The sequence below is a fragment of the Natator depressus genome, chromosome 1, assembly GCF_965152275.1.
Source record: "Natator depressus isolate rNatDep1 chromosome 1, rNatDep2.hap1, whole genome shotgun sequence".
Classification (NCBI taxonomy): Eukaryota; Metazoa; Chordata; order Testudines; family Cheloniidae; genus Natator; species Natator depressus.
The window spans coordinates 228,214,585-228,235,910 of record NC_134234.1 but is presented as its reverse complement, the minus strand read 5'-3'; the positions used below and the strand labels follow the sequence as shown (position 1 = coordinate 228,235,910).

Below are 21,326 nucleotides of genomic sequence, written 5' to 3'. Positions count from 1 at the left end.
GGCTCGCAAGAGAAACTGACACTCTCGCGATATTTGCTTGTGGCTCTTTACCACAAGCCGAGCAGGTGGATAGGGCTAGAAGTCTCGCGATATCTTGTTTCTGTTCCCTCCAGCCTCTTCTTTCTGGCGGGTAGCTGTGGTTGTGGAGCGTCGCGCTCCCTCCTCATGGGGTCTCTCCTCGGCCTGGCGCCTCCCCCCGCACTCGCCGCTATTTGAAGCGGCGGCCTCCGCGCGCTGCCGGCGCCACCGGATATGAGTGAGTCGGAGACCCCCTGCCCCCTGACGCCGGAGGAGGGTTACAGGGAGTGGGGCTGGCGCTGGCCGTGGGAATGGGAGGGGTGGGGGCGATTGTGACGTTCGGGCGCCTGTGGCCGTGCCCGGTGAACGTTAGCCACAGAGGGCCTCGTCCACCCACGAGCGCCCCTGGTATCGCGATACGTGACGCTGTCGTGAGGTAACAGTATCGGGCGCAGCTGCCCTCCTTCCTGTCCCTCCCGGCGCGCGCCGCTGCGGCACCAAAACAGCCCTGTCAGGCACGCGCCTGTGGGGCAGCTGGAGCCGTGCTCGCCAAGCACCCTCGCGCTCCGCCTTGGCTGAGCAGCCCGAGACCCCAGGTCTCCTGCGGCAGCGGCCCCAAACGCGGGTGCTCACGCAGTGGCAGCGCTTGACTATTTCGCCGTCAGACGCGGAGGGATTCGTGTGATAAATGCCCCAAAGGGGGGGGGGGGGGCGGGATGCTACTCGCTCTGTGTTTTACATGAGAGGTTGCGAGCGGTGCTCTCCCAGGCGTGCCTGTGAACCTTTGCCCAAGCTCTGTGTGGCAACACTGTTCCGTGGTAGAAAACTAGTCATCAAAAGGGGGACAAATTAAAGAGCATAAACCAGGCAGAGAGGTTTTAGCACAGATGGAGAAAGGCAGAAAGATACAGGAAGGTTGTGTGTGTTTGTGTGTGTGTGTGTGTGTGGGGGGGGGGTTAGTATGTTTTTAAGGCAACTGAGTTTGATAAGATTCAAAGCAGTTAGTTAACGACAGGAAGTGAGTATGTAGGTGGCCGTATTGCTGTGCTGTTAGAGCTGTTGCTCTTGCTCTGTGCTAACCCTGACATTTCTGAAATCAGTGAAAGGGCCTGGCTTGACATATCCATTTGCCATTTAGGTGCATTTCCTTGGCGGGGGCGGGGGGAAGCGGGAGCTGCAGTTGTTATAGAATCTAAGATTGTAAGTGTTAAGTTTATAGCCCTAGTGGTTGCAAGAAAACCTTCCAGATATATAGATTAATTCAGTGATGTATTCCAAAATCTGCAGATAGACTGTTTGCATCTCTGCTCAAGTTAAAAATGGTTTTTCCAAAGCACAGTCCAGACTGCTGAGTAGAAAGTCTCATAAACTCTGTGGTGTAGGGATTATCCTTTTTTTATGATTGTACAAGTGCCCAGTTTAGTGGGTTCCTGGCTCATGGTTCCAAGAATGTCATTCAGTGTGTCACTCTGAAAACTAAAATGAATGTACAGTCAGTGTGAAGTAATAGAAGCAGCTACAAGTATGTTCAAAGTTCACTATGTTTGGAATCTCAACCTGGTTTAGTATTCACTGTGATTTTCAGTCTGTTACTGTCCAATTTTTACTATCTTGGGCTGTTTTACACACATGGCATTACAAATTGCTCCCATGTTACAGCACAGGCTTTCAGCTACTGGTAAATAATAGTAATCTCCCACTCAAAGACACTAACATCAGAACTCGGAGTATCTTCTGCACCACCTGGGCTCCCACTATTTTTGGTGGGACATACGTTGCTGTATTTCTCCCAGACTTGCCCCTAAATGTCAACTGTGCACAAGAAGTCCCCCAGAGCTATGTTTATGCAGGATGTGTGGTTTCATTTCACAGTTTTTCTTGAGTCATTCACTGTAATTCAGAACCTTGCTGATTCTGCTACAAAGGGGCTTTTTTACAGCAATGTAGGAAGGGCAAAATTGATTATTTGCCTAGAAAGGGTGTCAGTAATGGTGTAGTTGAATCCAAGTTAATGATATATAAGCTCTAATATAAACTGACATGCAAAAAATGTTTCTACTGTACAGTGTGAGGCTCCATTCGTAGTGGGCTGGAAAATAAATTAAAGAACAATTTTTAAACTATCTAAATATGGTTCTGGCTAACCTTGCTTCTATCAGTTTTGCCAGCCTGTGTGGAAGGGGCCAAACTTTGTGTGTGTTGTTGTAAGTGTTCTAGCCTAGAAAGAACAAGAACACAGATTGGTGGGGGGAACCATATGAGCCAACTCTCCATTAATATTTATTAAAAAAACCTAATATCGCCAGACTAAGACAAAACAAATCAATCTGATTGTTTCTGGCAACACACAAAATTCTAAAGAACTTGGCTAGGTACCACAAGATTAACTGTTAACGAGGCACTTGATAACCAGAAAAGACTTAACAGCCATTTACACATTTACAGCCAGCCTGCACCTGCTAGTTTTTAAGTGAAGCTTACTTGTTGAATAAACCAGATATTTTCCATTCTCTACCAATGGGATCCCTGAAAAGGCACCTGGCTACCTTTACATAAATACCAAAGTAAACATGTTTGTATATTACATGTTGTATTCAGGGCAGAGGGGGAGTCTCTGCTCAGATTAATCAAATTAAAACTTTTGTGTAATTTAAATAGATATCAAAATCTTTGAAGAATTAGATTTGCAGCATATTCTTAAAATGCAGGAACACTGTTGAGCAATCAAAATTGTTCTCTCTTTTTATCTTGTATTTTTTTCCCCCCCTGATCGTAGTAAGGTAGGAATGGGGATGATTTTGCTTCACATGTAAATGTTTGATTCATTGAATCATTCCTCCTCTTAACAGCACACCCTGGACTAGTCTGTCAGAAAAATCAGTCATGAAGTAGGGACTTCGTTAGGATCTGCTTAAAATCTTGGCTTTCAAAGGGAGTTAAAATCTTTCAAAGGAGCTTAAGGGAGTTAAGCACCCAACTCTTATTGACTTTTTCAGGGAAGTTTGGCACCTAAATGACCTCTTGTGCTTTTGAAAATCTCCCCCTTGGCAAATGTTCGGTAAGCATGCTCAGAAGTTACTATTTTAATAATTTTCCCCAAGGCAAAGAAAAGCCCCAGTCTTCATTGAGGGCTACTATTATGCCAAGTTTCAAACTCTTGCTGTCTTTTTACTGTAGCTCCATTTACTGCTCAAAAGCATGAGCAGGTTTTGTGTTGTTGGTTTTTTTTTTTTTTTTTTTTTGATGGAAAAAATGTGTGGGTTTTCCTCTATACTCTGAACTCAAAAATGACTGAAGAGACTTTGCATCAAAATCTCCAAATAAAAAACCAAATATAATCTGAGTACCAAGACTAAGGGTATAAAATCTCATAAGGCCAATGTTTTTCAAATTTGAATATATAGTTTTGTTACCTTAGCCATAGTGTGGGCCTGGTCACAGCGGCTGTAATGATAGATCGTGAAGTTTTAATTGAGTTCCGTGTGTTCATTTTGTGTCCTAAATTGCTGTGTTACTCAGTACTGTTAAAAACTCCATATTTTGACGTGAGGAAAGTATACTCCATGCAGTGGTACTGGAGCCATTTTTAGACATAGATAAAAATAATCTATTCTGTATCTCTAAATGTTCCCTGGGTTATTTCATCTTGTCAGGTTAGTGGTCACCTATACTCTCATGATTCATAAAAATTTATCTTTATTCCTAGCTTTTCAGGATCAGTTCTAGATTTCCCCCCTCTCAAATACATCACTGGGACCACAAAAATATATTGAAGGGAGGAGAGTGACACAATTTTTTTTTTTTTTTTTTTTTTGCTTCAAGACCACCATCTCTTCAGTAACCAAATTTACAAATAATTTTTGATTTTCCTCTTTTTCCTATGCACTTTTGAAAAAGGCTATGTGCAAGTCACACCACTGTCTCTTCAGCTCCTCCAGAATTCCATCCTTCCTGCTTATCCTTCTTTGCAAGAAGTTGGCCCTCATGTCTCATTGATTGCTGTAATACCTTCTGGAGGAACGAGCCAGAACAATAATCCAAAATGAAGGTGCCAGCATCACCTTTCCCCTTACGCTCTGAACACATTTGCACTAGTTCCCCTTCTTGTTCCATATTAAATTCCAGCTATTCCACTTTCAGAAGAGCGCACAACCTATGGTTCCATCTCTGCCCTGTCTTACTGAATCTTATGGGATAAATGTAGGTCTCAAAAAGAGAACTCTCTGGATGCCCTTTGAACATAGTGTTCCATTATTAAGATTGTCAGGAAATTATTTACACTTCAACCAGATTACTACAGCTAAAGAGGAAAAGTGCTATCCCTGTATTTTTGATGGCCTTTAATAGGTGTCTTGAATTTCAGTTAATATGACATAACTTTTTGTAATTGCAAAAATTTCCTTTCAGCTCTTGGCTGTGGTGCATGGCCTTGAATTTGGGGGATTAAAGGTGGATGAAGGAAATGGGAGCCGCAGGGTTCCATGAGAGATGCAGAGTTTCCTTGTTCCCCAAGAGAAAATAGTTCCTGCAATGTGAGGATGTTACTCCTTATTTGGGGATGAGGGAAAGAATGTATCTGACTGCTTCTGAATTAATGAAAACATATTTGATGTGTTTTGAGGTATGACATGGTGGTGATACAGCTGTATGATAAACAGTCTTTGTCTTGGCAATAATGACATTTATTTTTTTAGAAATGAGTTGCACGATTGAGAAAGCCCTAGCTGATGCTAAAGCACTAGTAGAGCGACTAAGAGAACATGACAACGCAGCAGAAGCTCTTATTGAACAGACTACAGCTCTCAACAAGCGGGTGGAAGCGATGAAGCAGGTTTGTTTTCCCATTTTGCTTACTCAAAAAAACACTTGGAAAACACTTGAAACATCAGTATTTAAAACTGGTTTAAATATTCTCGACTCCTACAGTATAGTGCATAATCTGTTTAATATCCAGTACCTCTTCTGGTGATCTCATGGGGATTGGGATGAACTCTATGATCCAATAGGTCTCTTGTCTCTAGTAATTATGATTCTACAAACAAATTACTCGTCAGTTACTATGACCCCATCCTACAAACATGTACATGCTTAAAATTAAGCATGGTCATGTGTCTGTAGGATTGGGTTTTATGATTTATTATGGAACTTTCAGTGTCTGTGTGCTGCTCTTCTACAAAGTATTTAAAAGTAGCTTAATATTTTTGCTTAATTTTGCACATCTCCGCTAATTTTAAAAAAAAATTTTATAGAGACTTACATAAGAACAATCTCTTGTTTTCTCTTACATGAGTATTCTCATCTCATCTTATATTTTCTTCTGTGGCAAAGTAGCCTGTTCAGCTTATTTTGAGTGGGTAACAATTTCCTTTCTGCTGTTAACCTAACCAATTATTGTTTTGCTAAGTGTGGGTGGGTCAGTGGTGGTAAAGGCTCTGTGGTATCCATGTTTGAGAAACCCATCCTGTCATGTTAACAATCTCAGTAAAGTAGAAAAACTAATAAATAAAGAAAAGGAGTACTTGTGGCACCTTAGAGACTAACAAATTTAATTGAGCATAAGCTTTCATGAGCTACAGCTCACTTCATCACGAAAGCTTACGCTCCATTAAATTTGTTAGTCTTTAAGGTACCACAAGTACTCCTTTTCTTTTTGCGAATACAGTCTAACACGGCTGCTACTCTGAAACCTGTTAATAAATAAAGTTAACACATTTAAAGTTTTGAAGTAAATGTTGCTTCTCAGGGGAATTATAATGGTCAGCAGAACCTTCAGACATAAGAATATTTGTTAAAAATTAGCTCTTGTTAATGGTCTTTAAATGATTGCTAATTAATAATAAGCAATGTATCAAAAGGGCTATTTAGTATTGGTCAGATTCCAACTTTGAAACTAGTCAGTCAGTACTAATACACCTCCTTGCCTTCATTTACATAAGTATTTTTTTTTTTTAAATCTGTTTAATTCTACTAGTACCAAGAAGAAATTCAAGAGCTTAATGAGGTAGCAAGACATCGGCCTCGATCTACATTAGTAATGGGTATCCAGCAGGAAAACAGGCAGATCAGAGAACTGCAACAGGAAAATAAAGGTGAGGCTTAATATTTTGTTCTTTAAGAATCTGATCCTGCTCCATTGAAATCCGTGGGAGTTTTGTCATTGACTTCAATGGATGTAGGATCATATCCTAAGAATGTTCTCTTCTAATCTTAAATTCTTCTAGTATAGGGGTTCTCAAACTTCATTGCACCGTGACCCCCTTCTGACAACAAAAATTACTACACAACCCCAGGAGGGGGGACTGAAGCCTGAGCCCCACTGCTCCAGGCAGGAGGACAAAAGCTGAAGCCCAAGGGATTTAGCCCCACGCAGGGGGCCTGTAACCTGAGCCCCACCATCCAGGCTAAAGCCCTCAGGCTTTGGCTTTGGCCCTGGCCCTAGCCAGGCGGTGGGCTTGGGCTTCAGCCCCTCACCCCAGCAAGCCTAAGCCAGCCCTGGTGACACCATGAAAATGGGGTTGTGACCCTCTTTGGGGTCCCGACCCACAGTTTGAGGACTACTGTTTTTAGTATAATCAGTCATGTGCACTGGTTGTGTAGACATTTGGAGATTTGGCATCTTTATTACAATGGTGAACAAAAAAAAATTCAGGCATACTATTTTTCCTTTTTCCTTTGAGATTTTTGAAATGTAGTTTTGCTGGCAGTTTTCTATAGGTCTTATGGCTCTTATTTATCCTGTGACTTGACTATTGTGCACTGCTACTATATAGAATATATCTATCTTACTGTTGCCAAGAAAATAACTTACTTATGTACAGGGGAGGCTTCTACTTCTTTTTAAAAAAATTAGTCTAATGAAATATCTTCTGACTCTTGATGGTTTTGGGGTACTCTAAACAAGGGGGCACTTACAGATTCATATTCACCATTTTCTTGTCTCACATAGGAAGTTATCTACCCTTCTGTAGGGCACTAGAAACGCAAAGATCAGTCCTGCTTGCTAAGTACAATTCCACTCCCTTTATTAATTTTGTAATGGTTAATTGCTTTGAGCCTTTGGTGCAGAAAAGCTAAGCTTTGGGGAAATTAACTGCTGGTTCTATATACTGAAGAGTCACAAAATATTGTTTCTCAAAACAAAACAAGCTTTGCTCATGTTTAAAGTCAGACAAACTCTGCAAAGTTACAGATCAAAACAGTAGCCTAACTTTCAGATGGACTCTGCATTGGGTGTTTTAAGTGGAGCACTAGGAGCGAGATCCTCACCCTTTTCTCTGGCCACTTTACTTCAGATAAAAGGGCTGGAGCAGCATAAAGGGACTTCATAGGTCCCCGGTTCTGTCTGTGGGAGAACTTCTCAGCGCAAGCGCTATGCAAACTTTGTTTGGCGCTATCTAAGAGCTTATATTAGTTTTCTCAAATGACGTATTTTTGCATGCATGTCTTGAAGCAGTTTTTACATTGTTTTGGTAGAACTACGTACATCTCTTGAAGAACATCAGTCTGCTTTGGAACTCATAATGAGCAAATACAGAGAGCAGATGTTTAGGCTGCTCATGGCCAGCAAAAAGGATGACCCAGGTATAATAACAAAGTTAAAAGAGCAACATTCCAAGGTAATAAGTCTTTAAAAAAAATTCTAACTTAGTCATGTGTCAATATAATAAGATAATTGAGCAAATGTCATTTTATATTAGAAAGTGCATTAGCAATTCCCAAGTTTTATAGGATAGCCTACTTAAACATGGACAGGAAGCTTGTTCAGACGAACAGATCAGTCTTACTAGATGCTTGTGACATGTGTTTAGGTATTTATCTAAGAGCATTTCATTACTACGTTTCCATAATTCTCTTTTTCCTCTTGTAGACCAGGGCCGGGGGGGCGGGGAGCTATGCCATATTGGACTTTCGGCTATCATAGTCTCCAGTAATAATTTAGATCAGCTCAGTGTTCCAGCATGCACTTGTGACTTTAATGGCTTCTGTGATCAGTGCTGGGTCAATAAGGTAAGCCTTGTTTTATTCAATATTCAACCACTTTTCTGAAGGTATTAAACTAGTTTTGAAAAAACTTTTGGGAGAACCTTCTGAATATTGAATAACCAGGCTTATATTTCTTCTCTTCTCCCACCCCTTCAGGCAGGCTTCCTGTTTCAGCACTAATCAGAGATGCTATGGAGTAACCAGTGCATTGTAGGATGTCTGAGTGGATCTGGAAGTTGTCCATACTGGGTGAGCTGCTTGTGATGATCCTGGAAAACTAGGAGAGTAAAGGGTTACTAAAAACCAGTGTGTTTCTAACCTGTCATCAGAAGGACTATTGAAATAGATATTCAATAGAAGGTTATTGAAATAGATTTTTACATACAGGTAATAGAATAATAAGCATTGTTAGGTACCAGAAGTAACTTCACAGATAAACGCTGAGAATAAAACAGTGGGATATCCCTCAGTTCACTTCGACTTGGAGCTTCCTGTTAACCTTTTGGGTTAAAAATTGGAAAAACTCCCTCTATGGAAGAGAGAACTTCAAATAGAACGTACACTGATAGATACAATAGGAGTTAAAAAAAAAAAAAAAATGTAGGTACTACAGTACAGACCCATTTACGCGCGAATCCACTTAAAGCGCACTAGCACTATGCTTCCCAGTGCTATCTATTTAACACACGAGACTCGTTAACATGTGGTACAGGAACTTGCTATGTAGCGCTACAGTTTTGCTCACTAACTCACTGACATAGAAATCAACAGGAAGTGCAGAGCGGAAACATGTTGTACTTCTTTACCGATATTGGTATAGACGTATCACGCACACTTAGTCATTGTCACACTAGAGAGAGAGATAATATATAGTAATTTATATACTACATTAAAAAATTTTAACCGTAGGCCTGATATAATGGCAGAGGGCAAGCATCAGCATTCCTACACTGTAGAAGAAAAGCTAGCTGCAATAGATCGAGTAAATAGCGGAGAAACCCAAGCCAAAGTTTCAAAAGATATTGGGATTGCAGAATATACTCTCTGAGGATGGCAAAAAACCTAATCTAAACTGAATGGCTTTGTACAAAATACTGATTCTGCCGCGGGGCTTAAGCAAAAACATGTATGCTATTCAGCAAAATCCACAATAGACACAGCCACGTGCACATGGTTTGCTCAGGAAAGGCTGAAAGGAATGCCGCTAAGTGGGCCAATTCTTCAAGCCCAAGCTACAAAATTTGGAAATTTAACGGGGGATGAATCATTCCAAGCCATTCTAAATATGGTGTAGGAGTGTATAAGTCGTTTTAAAAAGCGTCATGGCATAGCGCAGGTATCGATTTCTGGAGAAAGCCGATCAGCCGATGAATCGGCCGCGAACGCATTTCCTGCCAAGTTCATTTTGTAAAATAGATTTTAAGACTACCACGAAGAACAACTTTATAATTGTGATGAAACAGCTTTATTTGCAAAACTGCTACCTGATAAGACATTAGCCTTTAATTACGAGACACAGAAAACAGCTGGATTTAAAAAGATCGTGTGACTCTTCTTTTTTGTAGTAATAAGATGGGCAGCCATAAGCTTGCCTCTCTTCTCGTTGGCCGCTTTCATAACCCTTGCTGGTTTAATCGCCTCAATAGAGCCAAACTGCCAGTAATACATGCTAACAGCAAAAATGCTTGGATGACGAGACACATTTTCGACGACTGGTTCCACAACAGCTTTGTTCCAGCTGTTCGTAGGCATCTGCTGTCGAAGAAACTCGAAGCCAAAGCACTTTTGCTACTTTACAGTTGTCCAACCCATCCTCCAGCCAAATCACTGGTATCGAGCAATGGAAAAATTCGAGGGCTATACCTACCATTCAACACAACATCAAAAATTCAACCTTTACACCAGGGCATTATTCAGAATTTTAAAAACAATTATCGACGGGAGCTGATTTTGGCGATTGTATCATGCACGTCTTCAGGCATTTCCGAATTCCTGAAACAGTTAAACATGAAGGAAATTATGTATTGAGTTAAAAAAGCTTGGGACGGAGTAAAACAAAAGTCCATTGAAAACTGCTGGATGAAGGCTCTCGGTGATGCCTTGTCTGTCAAAGACTGCTCAGACTCGGAAAACTCCAGCAGTGGCGCTGATTCAGGGCCAGACTTTGAAGGATTTTCGGAAGAAGACATCTTATGAACACACACGCAGACAAAAGAGGATAAAGGTAAACTTCTTTTTCAAATGATAAAAGATTTTAGTTTGGATACGTTGCTGGAAATCATTACCGAGTGACTGGACATGGATGAAGATTGCCCGACTTCAGAATTTCTGTCCGAGGAAGAAATATTAACGGGCTGCGAGGCTACGTTGGACCGCAAAAGTTATGGCGAGAATTCTAATAACTCAGGCCTAAATGACAATGACTATGACAACGGGGACGTCGTTGAAAAGGTCAGAATTTTGCCCACAGAAGCCGTTGGTGCTGTAGAAACTGTTGTAAGATTTATGGAGGAGCCAAATGCGGAAAATATCTAAATCATTCATCTGCAGCGAATGACAGACTTCATAAGAAAGAGAGGGAAAAAACGCCATTATTTTCTGCTCTTTCTGGCTCGCATTTTTTTTTTCTAAGTGAATCATAGACACTTTTTTTTTCAGCATGGCCCGCTTAACCCGCGGTCCATTAACACGCGGTCATGACGGCTTGACTCTTGACATCCGCACGTAAATGGGTCTGTACTGTATAAAGTGAGTTTATGCTTCTAGAAAAGTGTACAGATGAAGCATTCAAAGAAGCTGCATTTGTTTCAGTAACAGTTTAAGTCCTAAGCAAGGAAACAAAATATCTCCTTCTGATTTATCCCAAGAGTGTTTTGTTTGGGGAAAATATTATTTTAGCAGAGAAATTTCAGGCCCTCTCGATCTTTTTAGTCCAACTCAATCCCATTTAGTATGTCTGTTGGGGAGACTTTAATGTGTCTAGATACCTGGAATTTCATCATTTGCACTTCTTTCTAGTCTATATAGTCAGTAATGTTATGTAATCTTGAAGTGCAGTCTAAAAGCTTCTCTCTCTTATGGGCATTAAGAATATAATTACTCCAAATTTGGTGTCCAAGGAATTAATCTTGCTTCACCAGTGAACACTGTTCTACCAAGTGGCAACTCTTGGCACTTGTCTACTGATGTTTTCCACATTGTTTTCTGCAATTGAATTTTTTTCAAACAGAAATTTGAAAATATTTATACCAGTATCATATATACCAGAAAAATATTTGTATGGTGTTAAGTAGTCAAAACTGGTCTAAATATGGTGTAGAAATATGCTCTGAACTTAAACTTGTTATGCAGTTTCTTGCTATGAACAGTTTAATCTTAAACTTCCTAAAAAATGGTTTGACCATTTAAAAAAAAAAAAAAAAAATCTTTTGCAGGCACGTGATCCTTTCTGTGGCCTACTGTCATATGGTAACTTTTAAAACAACCAAATACGTCAAACAACAAAGTTATTGCAACTCAAACACTGGTTACGGCACACCTTTTAACTTTTTTGTAATACTTTAAAATTAAAGTCTACATCCATATTAACATTGTAATGACTCTAAACTAGAGATTGAAATTGTCCTTTTAACAACCCTGAAGGACTCTTCCTCATCAGTGCATCTCAATGTGTCCATGAAGCACTTATTTATGGACTGGAGAGGAGGCAGTTGGCAGCAAATCAGAATGTACATTTTAAAATTGGGTGGGTTTTTTTTTCCAGATCTTATTTAGTTTTACTTTACCTTTTTGAAAATAGTAAATAATAGAAGAATATTATGGTTGTGACAAAAGAAAGAATATTCCAAATCTCTTGTAGCAGATGGCCTGAAGATCAGGCATATTTAGCAAGATCATGGGCTTTTTCAAGCCTCTGCAATACATAGGTACAATGGGGCAAGCTAAAGATGGAATTAACTTTGTAACTTTCTTATTAAAGCCTAAACATTATTTCAACTTTTTAAATAGTTACAAAGCTTTTGATTTCAACTTTATTCTAATATAAACCCTCCTGGATATCCAAGGAATTCCTTTGTCTTGGGGGATCGTTTGAGCTTTATTTAACTAATATTTGGCTTTCAGATGCTCTTGAATGATTTTAGTGTAGCCATACTATTTTGATGTAATCAGATATACTAAGCAAAGCAGAGTTTAAATGGAATACATCTATATCAGAATCAATACATGCAGAAAATGGTGGAGGTGATATGGGTGACATACTTTTCTCTGGCTTGGTGTAGAATTAATTCCCCAGCATGGTTGGGGAAGATGACAATGGGGGACTAATCTTCCAGGTGAGGTGTAAAATAGAAAATTTTGACCAAAGAACAAATGTGTCCTTTAGTGGGCAGGCAAGATAACAAAGATTGATTAAAGTGCAAATATAGGTAAAGGACATCTCGTAAAAACTAGAAGTTGTCGGGACCATCCCACAAAAAGAGATGGAATAGGGATTACTCTTAAAACAGAGTGAAGTAGTAGATATATTGCAAGGACTGTCAGGGATGAACAAGAGCAAAGAAATTATTATTACCGCTGTAGGGATTATGTGGTCAGTTTTGCTGATACTGTAGCAAGCTTGATCCAGACTTCCAAAGGCATGAGACTGAAGAAGAAGCCTTTTGCTAAGGTGACTTTCTTCTTTTAAAAGTTTACTGAATCAATTGTGTCACAGTAATATTAATTAATGTTGGAACGTTGTGGGGCTTTTTTTACTGCCAGATCTAAATTATTGTAGAATTCAAACTTCTGATAACTGGCACAGTAGTTAAAATGAAGTTAATGCTCACTTTTATTAACGCAGGAAAGAATATATTGGTAAAGCTTTTTATTTCACTTATGGTATAGGAGCTACAAGTGCATGTGGACCAAATTACAGAAATGGCAGCAGTAATGAAAAGAGCCATTGAAATTGACGAGCAGCAGGGTTGCAAAGAGCAGGAGCGTATTTTTCAGCTTGAAGTAAGTATTAATTCAAAGAAGCGAAGGCAGCAACCCACCCTCACCACTAAATGCCCTGAGGCAAGTGTTATCACATTTTGAAATAAAATTACAATATAGCATGTATTTGTAAAGCAGAGGAACTTTCTAGCTTTGAAATGCTCTTTTGCTCAACATTACAAGGGTTTGCTCAAACTTAAAGCGGTCTCTTTATTTGACCACCTATTATATATCTATTTTTTAATTATTTTGCTTGGCCCATCTCCTCTCTGTATCCGCTTTTAGTCATGGTGTCAGAAGCAAGTACTTGAAGTGCAGTGTTGCTGAAATAAGTGTTTTTGTGAGAACTGGGCTATATACTACTGTATCTACATATTATGCCTAGGCTTAATTGGGTGCATTGGGACCATGCTCAGCTTTTAAGTCAGTGGATTTAGCCTTTAATACACTTCCTTTTCCTTGCTTTTTTTTTTTTTTTTTTTTCCCAATTCTTCTAGTTGCACTACTCGACCACTGTGAAAATTCCTTGTTGCTATCCTGGTGTGATGAATTGGGAATATGCTTGTTTAGTTTACGACTTGTGTGAGATTATGAAGCCTATATTTGTGTCAGGCTGCAAACTCTCTATTTTGAAAATGCGGCCTTTTGCTTTCTCTGTGGTCTGTCTGCCTCCATGTAGGGTTGCAAATTCCAAAGGCTGGTGGCAAAACAACAATAGAGGGTAGTTGTCTCAAGTACCCAATCCCTGGAAATCTAGTCACTCTTGACGAGACTGGTCCCTGCCCTGAAGAATTGGTTTAGCAGATGGGAGGTGACTTTGTGCTCATATAGGGAAGCTGGCTAGAGTGTCACCTGACAGATGGTGAAGGTTTTAAAAGAGCAGAGGCTGGTCTCTGTGTGGGGGCTGTTTTCTGCAGTCTGAGGGAGAGCTCACTTTCCTTGTCACAGCATGCATGAGGCAGGGGATACCCTGCCCACCTTCAGAACACAGATTATTCTTCAACCACTTCCAACAGAAGAGTGAGTTAGTGAGGGATATTGTGGTTAAGATGTTTTATTGTTTCCTGTGGTCTAGTTTCTCCTGTGCTTTACAGTATTAAGTATGAAAGAGCATAAAGGTGTTAGACAAGGGGTGGGCAAAATACAGCCCGGATCCAACCCATTCTGTCCAGCCTGCCATGACTAACATTTCTGCCTGGCCTCCTCTGCCCCCTCATGATCTCAGAGTCTGGGCTGTTAAAAGTCCTGCGGCGCAGTGGGGAGCGCAGGCAGGCTGGCTGCCTACCGTGGTCCCATGCCAATGGGAAACCGGCCAATGGGAGCTGCGGTGGTGGTGCTTGTGGGCACAGGCAGTGCACAGAGATGTGCCAGCAGCAGCCAGACGCAGCCGCTTCCAGGAGTGGCGTGGGGCCTTGGCATGCAGGCAGCCTGCCTGAGTCTTGCTGCGCTGCTGGCCGGGAGCCAGCTGTAGTAAGTGCCTCCCGGCCAGAGTCCACACCTTGTAGCCCCTGGCCCCAGGTCAGAACCCCCTCCTGCACCCAAACTCCCTCCCAGACCCTGCACCCCAACACTCTGCACCAGTCTGGACTCCCTCCTGCACCCGGACTCCCTCCATTAATATATTAGAAATGTGAAGCCCGTGATGACTTACCAAAATTAGTGGAGTGGCCCTCCTGCGAAAATTATTGCCCACCCCTGTGTTAGACTGTACAAAGTGTAAACTGTAAGTGTGTATGCATCACAACTGCTGCACTGTAAACTGGAGGCTTCACAGCTTTTGGGTGGCGTTCTGGGAAAGGGGTGGGTTTAAGTGCAGGGGAGTCAGTGCTGAGCTAAGAAGGGCTAGGTGGCTGGATAGTGGGTTCACACTCAGAAGGGGTGCCAGTTAGAAGAGAGATGCCCTGAGATTGGGGCAGTGGCTGAACTCCACTGAGGCTCCAGAAGCTTAACACACCCAAGGGATCCAGAGCATAAAGGGGTGGGTTCCTCTCACATCAGTCCTGGGCACTCACTAGATTCTGAGAGACAATCGTCCAAATACTTTCCTTGGCTCCAGTTGTCTACTTCGACTTCTAATATGTCTCCTTAGATGCTATATTCTCTGCAACAATAGAGAGAGCCTTACCAGTGGCGCTTCCTTGTGCCCTTTACAGAATGCTATGCTATTCAGCTTAATTAAGGATTCGTATGAACCATTCAAACAACTATTTTCAACATACATCAGCTCTAACCATGAAGTCTGCAAAGCCAGTAATTTTGAAGAAGAAAGTTTAATCTTTTCTCTACTCTTATTGCCATTTTAGTCCTGCATGGTAGAGGATGCTTTGCATTCTTGGTTTGCAGTCTCAGCTTCTGTTCTATGTAAATTTTTCAGTCCTGTTGTTCCCATCACATTATTGCAACCCAAAACAACCTCATCTCATGACAAAATTATCAAAATGTAATATGCTATTAAATTAGATCAAGCTAATTCATTTTTATGCTCCTGTTTGCATTATACTCTATTTGGACAATAAGATTAGTCAGTTTTGCTCTGTGTCTAACTCTTGGGATTTTTTCCCATGAGTCCTGCAATAGGATGTTTTATGTAAAATTCCAGCTCCTAGGGAAATGATTGAGAGTTTCAGCTTTCATTTTTAAACAGTTAAATTTTTAGCCCTCATGGTTGTAGACAAAAGCTTTAAAAATGTGATGAGAATGTATGCTGAAGGTTCAGAAACCAGAAGGCAAATAACCTCCAACCCACATGCATATGTTTGGTCTTAAAAAACATTTAAAACAAAAATATTTTGGGGATCGCTTTTTGAATGTTTGAGGTAGGCAATATAGCTTTCTGGTTATGTGATTACACAATGCTTTGCCACAGAGAAATGTTTTAAATAAGTGTTTTCCCATGGAGGGGGGAAATCTTAACTTTTTTTTTTAAACAAAGTTTAAACTTAAGCTATCCTCTTCCTTTGAGCGTTCTTCTTGATGCTGAAGATATCTGTTCAGTACAACAAAATAGAACTCCTAAATACTCCCTCACTCTTAAATCAGATTAATATAAAACTTTCTTCCTCTTCCATTCCAAACAATTAATCTCCCCCAATCAATCTTATTTTCATTTTCTTTGTCCTGATTTCCACCTGGAATTATTTTGTGTCTCTCTTTTTATTTTGGCATGTTCTAGCAAGAAAACAAAGGCCTGAGGGAAATCCTTCAGATCACTAGAGAATCATTCCTGAATCTCAAGAAAGAAGATGTATCGGAGAGTACATCTCTGTCAGCATTAGTAACGAGCAGTGATCTGAGCCTCAGGAAGAGCTGAAGATTCTGTGAAGTTGTCAAACTTCGTTGCACATTTAACAGCTTAGGGTATCAGGGTTCACTTGTCAAGCATTTGTTACTGAATAGGGCACCAGAAAGCTCCTGTATCTTAAATCAGATTTCAGGTTAATGCTTTATACAGTGTACAGTATATCAAGGTTTTTAGTACAAGATTAGTTGATTGCCATAGACCTAACTCTTGTAGGAAATTGCTTCTCACTGCAGTTGTGGAATTGGAGATTTTGTATTAATCCATTCAAAACAAATGACAAGCTAAACATTCACATATAGAAAATGTGTATAAGCTACTGATCATAAAAAAGACACCTGCCTAAATAACATGACACTTGAAATCAGTCTCCTTGGCCAAGAGTAGTTAAAGTAACAGGTAGACCTTATGTACTATCCATGTTGCTGTCTTTTTTTAAACAAATTTTAAACATAGTCCAAACTATATTTCACAACAGGAATTGGTAATACTAAGGGCCTAATCCAATTCCTGGTTGAAGTCAGTAGAAACACAGATCTCCTGAAGAATCAGAGTTGAAAATATGATCACTTGCATTTGGTATGACAATTAGGAAATAGCAAATTTAAAATGACAGGTCTTGTTGTTCCTCATGCAGTTAATCTTTATCAACACTCAGCAGTAAACTAACTTGTAAATAATTATATTTAATATTAGAAGGTACTTTCTGCAAGTATCCACAGCATGTTCTGCTCATACGTACGTGCAGTTCTAAATACTATTAAAAATATGTTGCAGATACTGAATCTATTTTTAAATTGTTCAGTAACATTAAAAGAGCTGCTTCCATCTTGCTCAGTTTCTTTCTGTAGCCAGTCACCTTTAGAGAAGGAAAGGGGTTCAGGCTTTTGTTTCAAAACTGTAGAGGACTAGGTTGGTCTGTTTCTAGTCTGTAATTGGATGTTTGTTCATCACGACTTGGGAAGCTGCAGTTGTGAGACACCCAAACTAAAGTAGCTGAAATAAGGTTTACTGAAAGAACCATTTGAGGAATTTGGCACTCTGGCAGGCTCTAATAGTGCTATTAATCCCTCACTTTCATGAGTCCCAAAAAATGTTTTTAAAGTTTGCTTCAACTGCAACTGTTTATAGATTGAGTTGTGCTTTTAGCATGCTTAACTGAGCAAAAAAGAGCCAATTCTTTGAGTCCTGAGGCAAATGCAGAAATGAAAAGTTGGCACTTCCCAATTAAACGGCTAGAATCCAACTAGCTGGGCTACATGTGCTGCAATATGTAGGTGTGAAGTGGAAAGCTGAGGAAATAACTTGTGCATTGCTTTTGTCCTTTTTGACTAAATTTGTCAATTCGTTTTTCTGAATAAGAAAAGGAGGAGAAAACCCTCAGTTGATGTGTGGCTTGCTTTGCATATTTTTTGTCTGGCATGTAAAAAAATTCATAACTTAAAGTGAATCTTCAAATATATATAGTAAAAGCCTTCATCAAAAAACTATACACACAAGCATTAGCCAAATCTGAACACTTTGGCAGCTCAAACTTTCACAAAGCAAAAGTTGTTTGAATCCTATCAAACTCTGCTACTCAAGCTGCATTTGATAAATCAGATTAGTTAAATAGTGTAAATGTAAACCAATTTTTTTCTTCCAAATTTTTTTAAAAAAAACCTCTTGACCCCTTGTAGGCTAAAACCTAGCGTGGTATAATGTCTAAGACTGAACTATCAGCCTGTGGGAAAAACTTGGGTTTATAAAGTTAATGATTGAACCATTGGCAGAGTAATGCTATTAATTCCCACTATAATTCACATAGTAACTTTTCCCCTCCTTGGAAGCAAAAGATTAATTACTTTTAATATTTGACTTAATCTGTATGAACTTGCTTGAAGACAAATATGCAAGTTAATCATTGGAATGACTGAACTGCTCCTATGGAAGTAATAAAAGGCATTGTAATGATGACAACTGTGCATGAAGTTCTCCAAACTTTCCAAGGAATCTATCTTTTTACAAAATAAGTTCATAAAAATTATTGAAAAGATCACTAGTTCTGTTTCTTAACAGTGATTACAAAATCAGCATCCTATCTTTTGGTTTAGGAACTTAGGAAAAACTGTGTTATACAATGCCTCCTTATTGTATCAGCATTAGAAAGATTATTTCCATTTGAGAGCTCTAAGAAAATGACAGTTTCCCTTTAGACATTACTGGTGTCCAAAAACATGTTCAAGATAAATTTTAAGATTTTTTTTAAAAAATGTTGTTTCCTAGCTTATATAACAGAGGAAGCTGTTAGTCTGTGGCAATTCCTTAAGGTTGCTCTATTATGAAACAATGCTTGATTTGTGCTTATCTTTGTAAATACAAAATGTGATTTTAATTTATCTAGTCCTAGTCTTCACCTACATGTATTGATATTTCTCTTCCTCCATCCCCACAATGAACTCAATTTTAGGGTTTTAAATACATTTCACATTGTGTGGAGTGACTTTCCATCACATACCCACTATTTTTGTAATGCAGATGCTTGAAGTGAACATATGGCTGGGAATGTGTATTGTACAGTAAACTTATTTTATGAATAAAGATGACTGAAAATTGAGATGGCTTAATGATTAAAGCAATATTAGCAAAATGTACCATTCAAGAACTAGTTTGCTTAGTGTTTTTATATTTATAGAAAAGATGCCTAATTAGTGGTGGTGTGGCCTTCACTCAACCTCCTTTAAATGTTAAGGAGGCAGGTTTTCTTGTAAAGTGACAAGGAACTAAAATTTGAAAATCAAATGTACTTTTCACTTATTCTCTGTAGACACTTGTCCAAACTGACTCAGAAACAGCCTAGTTACTTTTACAGGTTGTCATGCAGCTTTCAAACCAAGTATTACAACAGTTTGCTAATACAGAACACTTTACAAAAATCTCATTTTTCTTAAATTTTGAAAACTTTGCTAAAATCTGACTTTTTCCTTCAGGGTTTAAAAAAAATTTACATCCACATTCAGGCTGCTACTTCTATGAATATTAACTCACGTTTAACAGAAAGTTGGGTGATTATGAGGGCTGTTTAATTAGTTAACTCATGATTAAAAAATTAATCAGTTTTAATCACTTAAATATTGGATGTTTACATTTTCAAATATTGATTTCAATAGTGTACAGTACTCTTTTACAAATATTTGCACTTGTAAAAATAGATGAAATAGTATTTTCAGTTCACCTCATAAGTTACATAACTGCACTCAAAAACAATGCAAAACTTTAGAGCTGACAAGTCCAACCAACCAGTCCTAGTTCTTCAGCCAATCACTAACAGACAAGTTTATTTATAGGAGATAATGCTATCTGCTTCTTATGTCAGCTGAAAGTGAGAGCAGGTATTTGCATAGCACTTTTGTAGCCACAATTGCAAGGTATTTGTGCCAGATATGCTAAACATTCATGTCCCTTCCTGCTTTGGCCACCATTCTAAAGGTCATGCTTCCATGCTGATGACACATTAAAAAAATGCATTAAATAATTGGTGACTGAACTCCCTGGGGGAGAATTGTATGTCTCCTGCTCTGTTTTACCCACATTCTGCTATATATTTCATGGTATAGCAGTCTTGGATGATGACCCAGCACATGTTCATTTTAAGAACACTTACATTGGTACTTTCTTTGCATTTTGCCAAATCTGCAGTGAGAGATTTCTTAAGATAGCTACCATACTCAACCCAAGGTTTAAGAAGCTGAAGTGCCTTCCAAAGTCTGAGAGGGACAAAGTGTAGAACATGTTTTCAGATGTCTTAAGAGCAACACACTAATGTGGGAGCTACAGAACCAGAACCTCCAAAAAAGAAAATCAACATTCTGCTGGTGGCATCTGACTCAGATGATGAAAGTGGATATGCATCAGGCCTCACTGCTTTGGATTGTTATCAAGCAGAACCCATCATCAGCAGGGGGACATGCCCTCTGGAATGGTGGCTGAAGTGTAAAGCATTTGGCACATATCTTGTGACACTGGCTACAACAGTATCACGTGAACACCTGTTCTCACTTTCAGGTGACATTGTAAACAAGAAGTGGGCAGCATTATCTTCTGCAAATGTAAATAAACTTGTTTGTCTGAGCAATTGGCTGAACAAGGAGGACAACAGAGTGGACTTGTAGACAGCAAATATTTGAATGCTGGTTTTGGTATGTAATTCTACATTTGTAAGTTCAACTTTCATGATATAGATTGCATTGCCATACTTGTATTAGGTGAATTGAAAAATACTTTACAGTACAAATATTTGTAATCAAAAATATAAAGTGAGCACTGTACACAATTACACTGTTGTAATTGAAATCAATATATTTGAAAATGTAGAAAACATCCCAAAACATTTAAATGGTGTTTTATTAACAGTGCAATTAATCAGTTTTTTTAATTGCTTAACAGCCCTAATTCTGACAGTGTCCCTTACTGGATTTAAGTTTTAAAACTTATTTCAAGCAGTTTTAGAACTTGGGAGTTTTACTGAACTAAATATGGAGTTGGTCAGTACAGTATCCTCTCTTTAGTTTCAATCTCATGCTGTCTCCACATTGTCTTCTCTAGATTGTAGATTTTGTATTAATACCTATATGCATTAGGGGTGGTAGTGGGAAACTGGAGGGCCTGAGAGCTGCATAGGGTGGGGAACTAGCTAGCTCCATGGTTTTTTGAAAATGCATTAAATAGTTCTGAAACCTGTCACTTAGCCATTTAAAAAGAAAAATAGGCTAGTTCATGTTTGAGCTTTTGTTTCAGGTTGACTGTACACACTAGTTGAATTTACATTCTGCTCTTGCTTTCAGCATGACCCCAGCAGCTATAAGAGCTAAAAAGATTCTTGAATAAAAACAGATTCTAGAACAATTCCCCAGGCGAAGGGCCCTGAACACAACCATCCCCACCATAGTCAGTACTGTTCCCACGGGCTGACATTTATAAAGTTCTTAGTGTGCTTTAGAAACTGATGTGAATTATAGTGATCATTGCACATTAAATTGAGACACAGCATACTCCATGGAGAATCTGA

At 39.3% G+C, this 21,326-nt stretch overlaps 1 protein-coding gene across 4 annotated transcripts; it reads left to right on the top strand.

Moving 5' to 3' along the window:
• The first annotated feature begins 73 nt into the window (after positions 1-73).
• Positions 74-20,350, top strand: FGFR1OP2 (FGFR1 oncogene partner 2). Of its 4 annotated transcripts, XM_074937215.1 has the most exons (8): positions 74-256; positions 4,713-4,849; positions 5,990-6,107; positions 7,492-7,641; positions 10,634-10,644; positions 11,631-11,729; positions 12,889-13,002; positions 16,154-16,655. In XM_074937215.1, exons 1-8 carry the CDS (start codon positions 253-255, stop codon positions 16,289-16,291), a joined length of 771 nt encoding a protein of 256 aa, XP_074793316.1. In that variant the 5' UTR covers positions 74-252; the 3' UTR covers positions 16,292-16,655. The 4 variants fall into 4 exon arrangements, with proteins under 4 accessions (XP_074793316.1, XP_074793290.1, XP_074793308.1 ...); XM_074937189.1 differs by lacking the exons at positions 10,634-10,644; positions 11,631-11,729 and having other exon boundaries at positions 81-256; positions 7,492-7,634; XM_074937207.1 differs by lacking the exons at positions 10,634-10,644; positions 11,631-11,729; positions 16,154-16,655 and adding an exon at positions 20,324-20,350 and having other exon boundaries at positions 82-256; positions 7,492-7,634.
• The last annotated feature ends 976 nt before the right edge of the window (positions 20,351-21,326 follow it).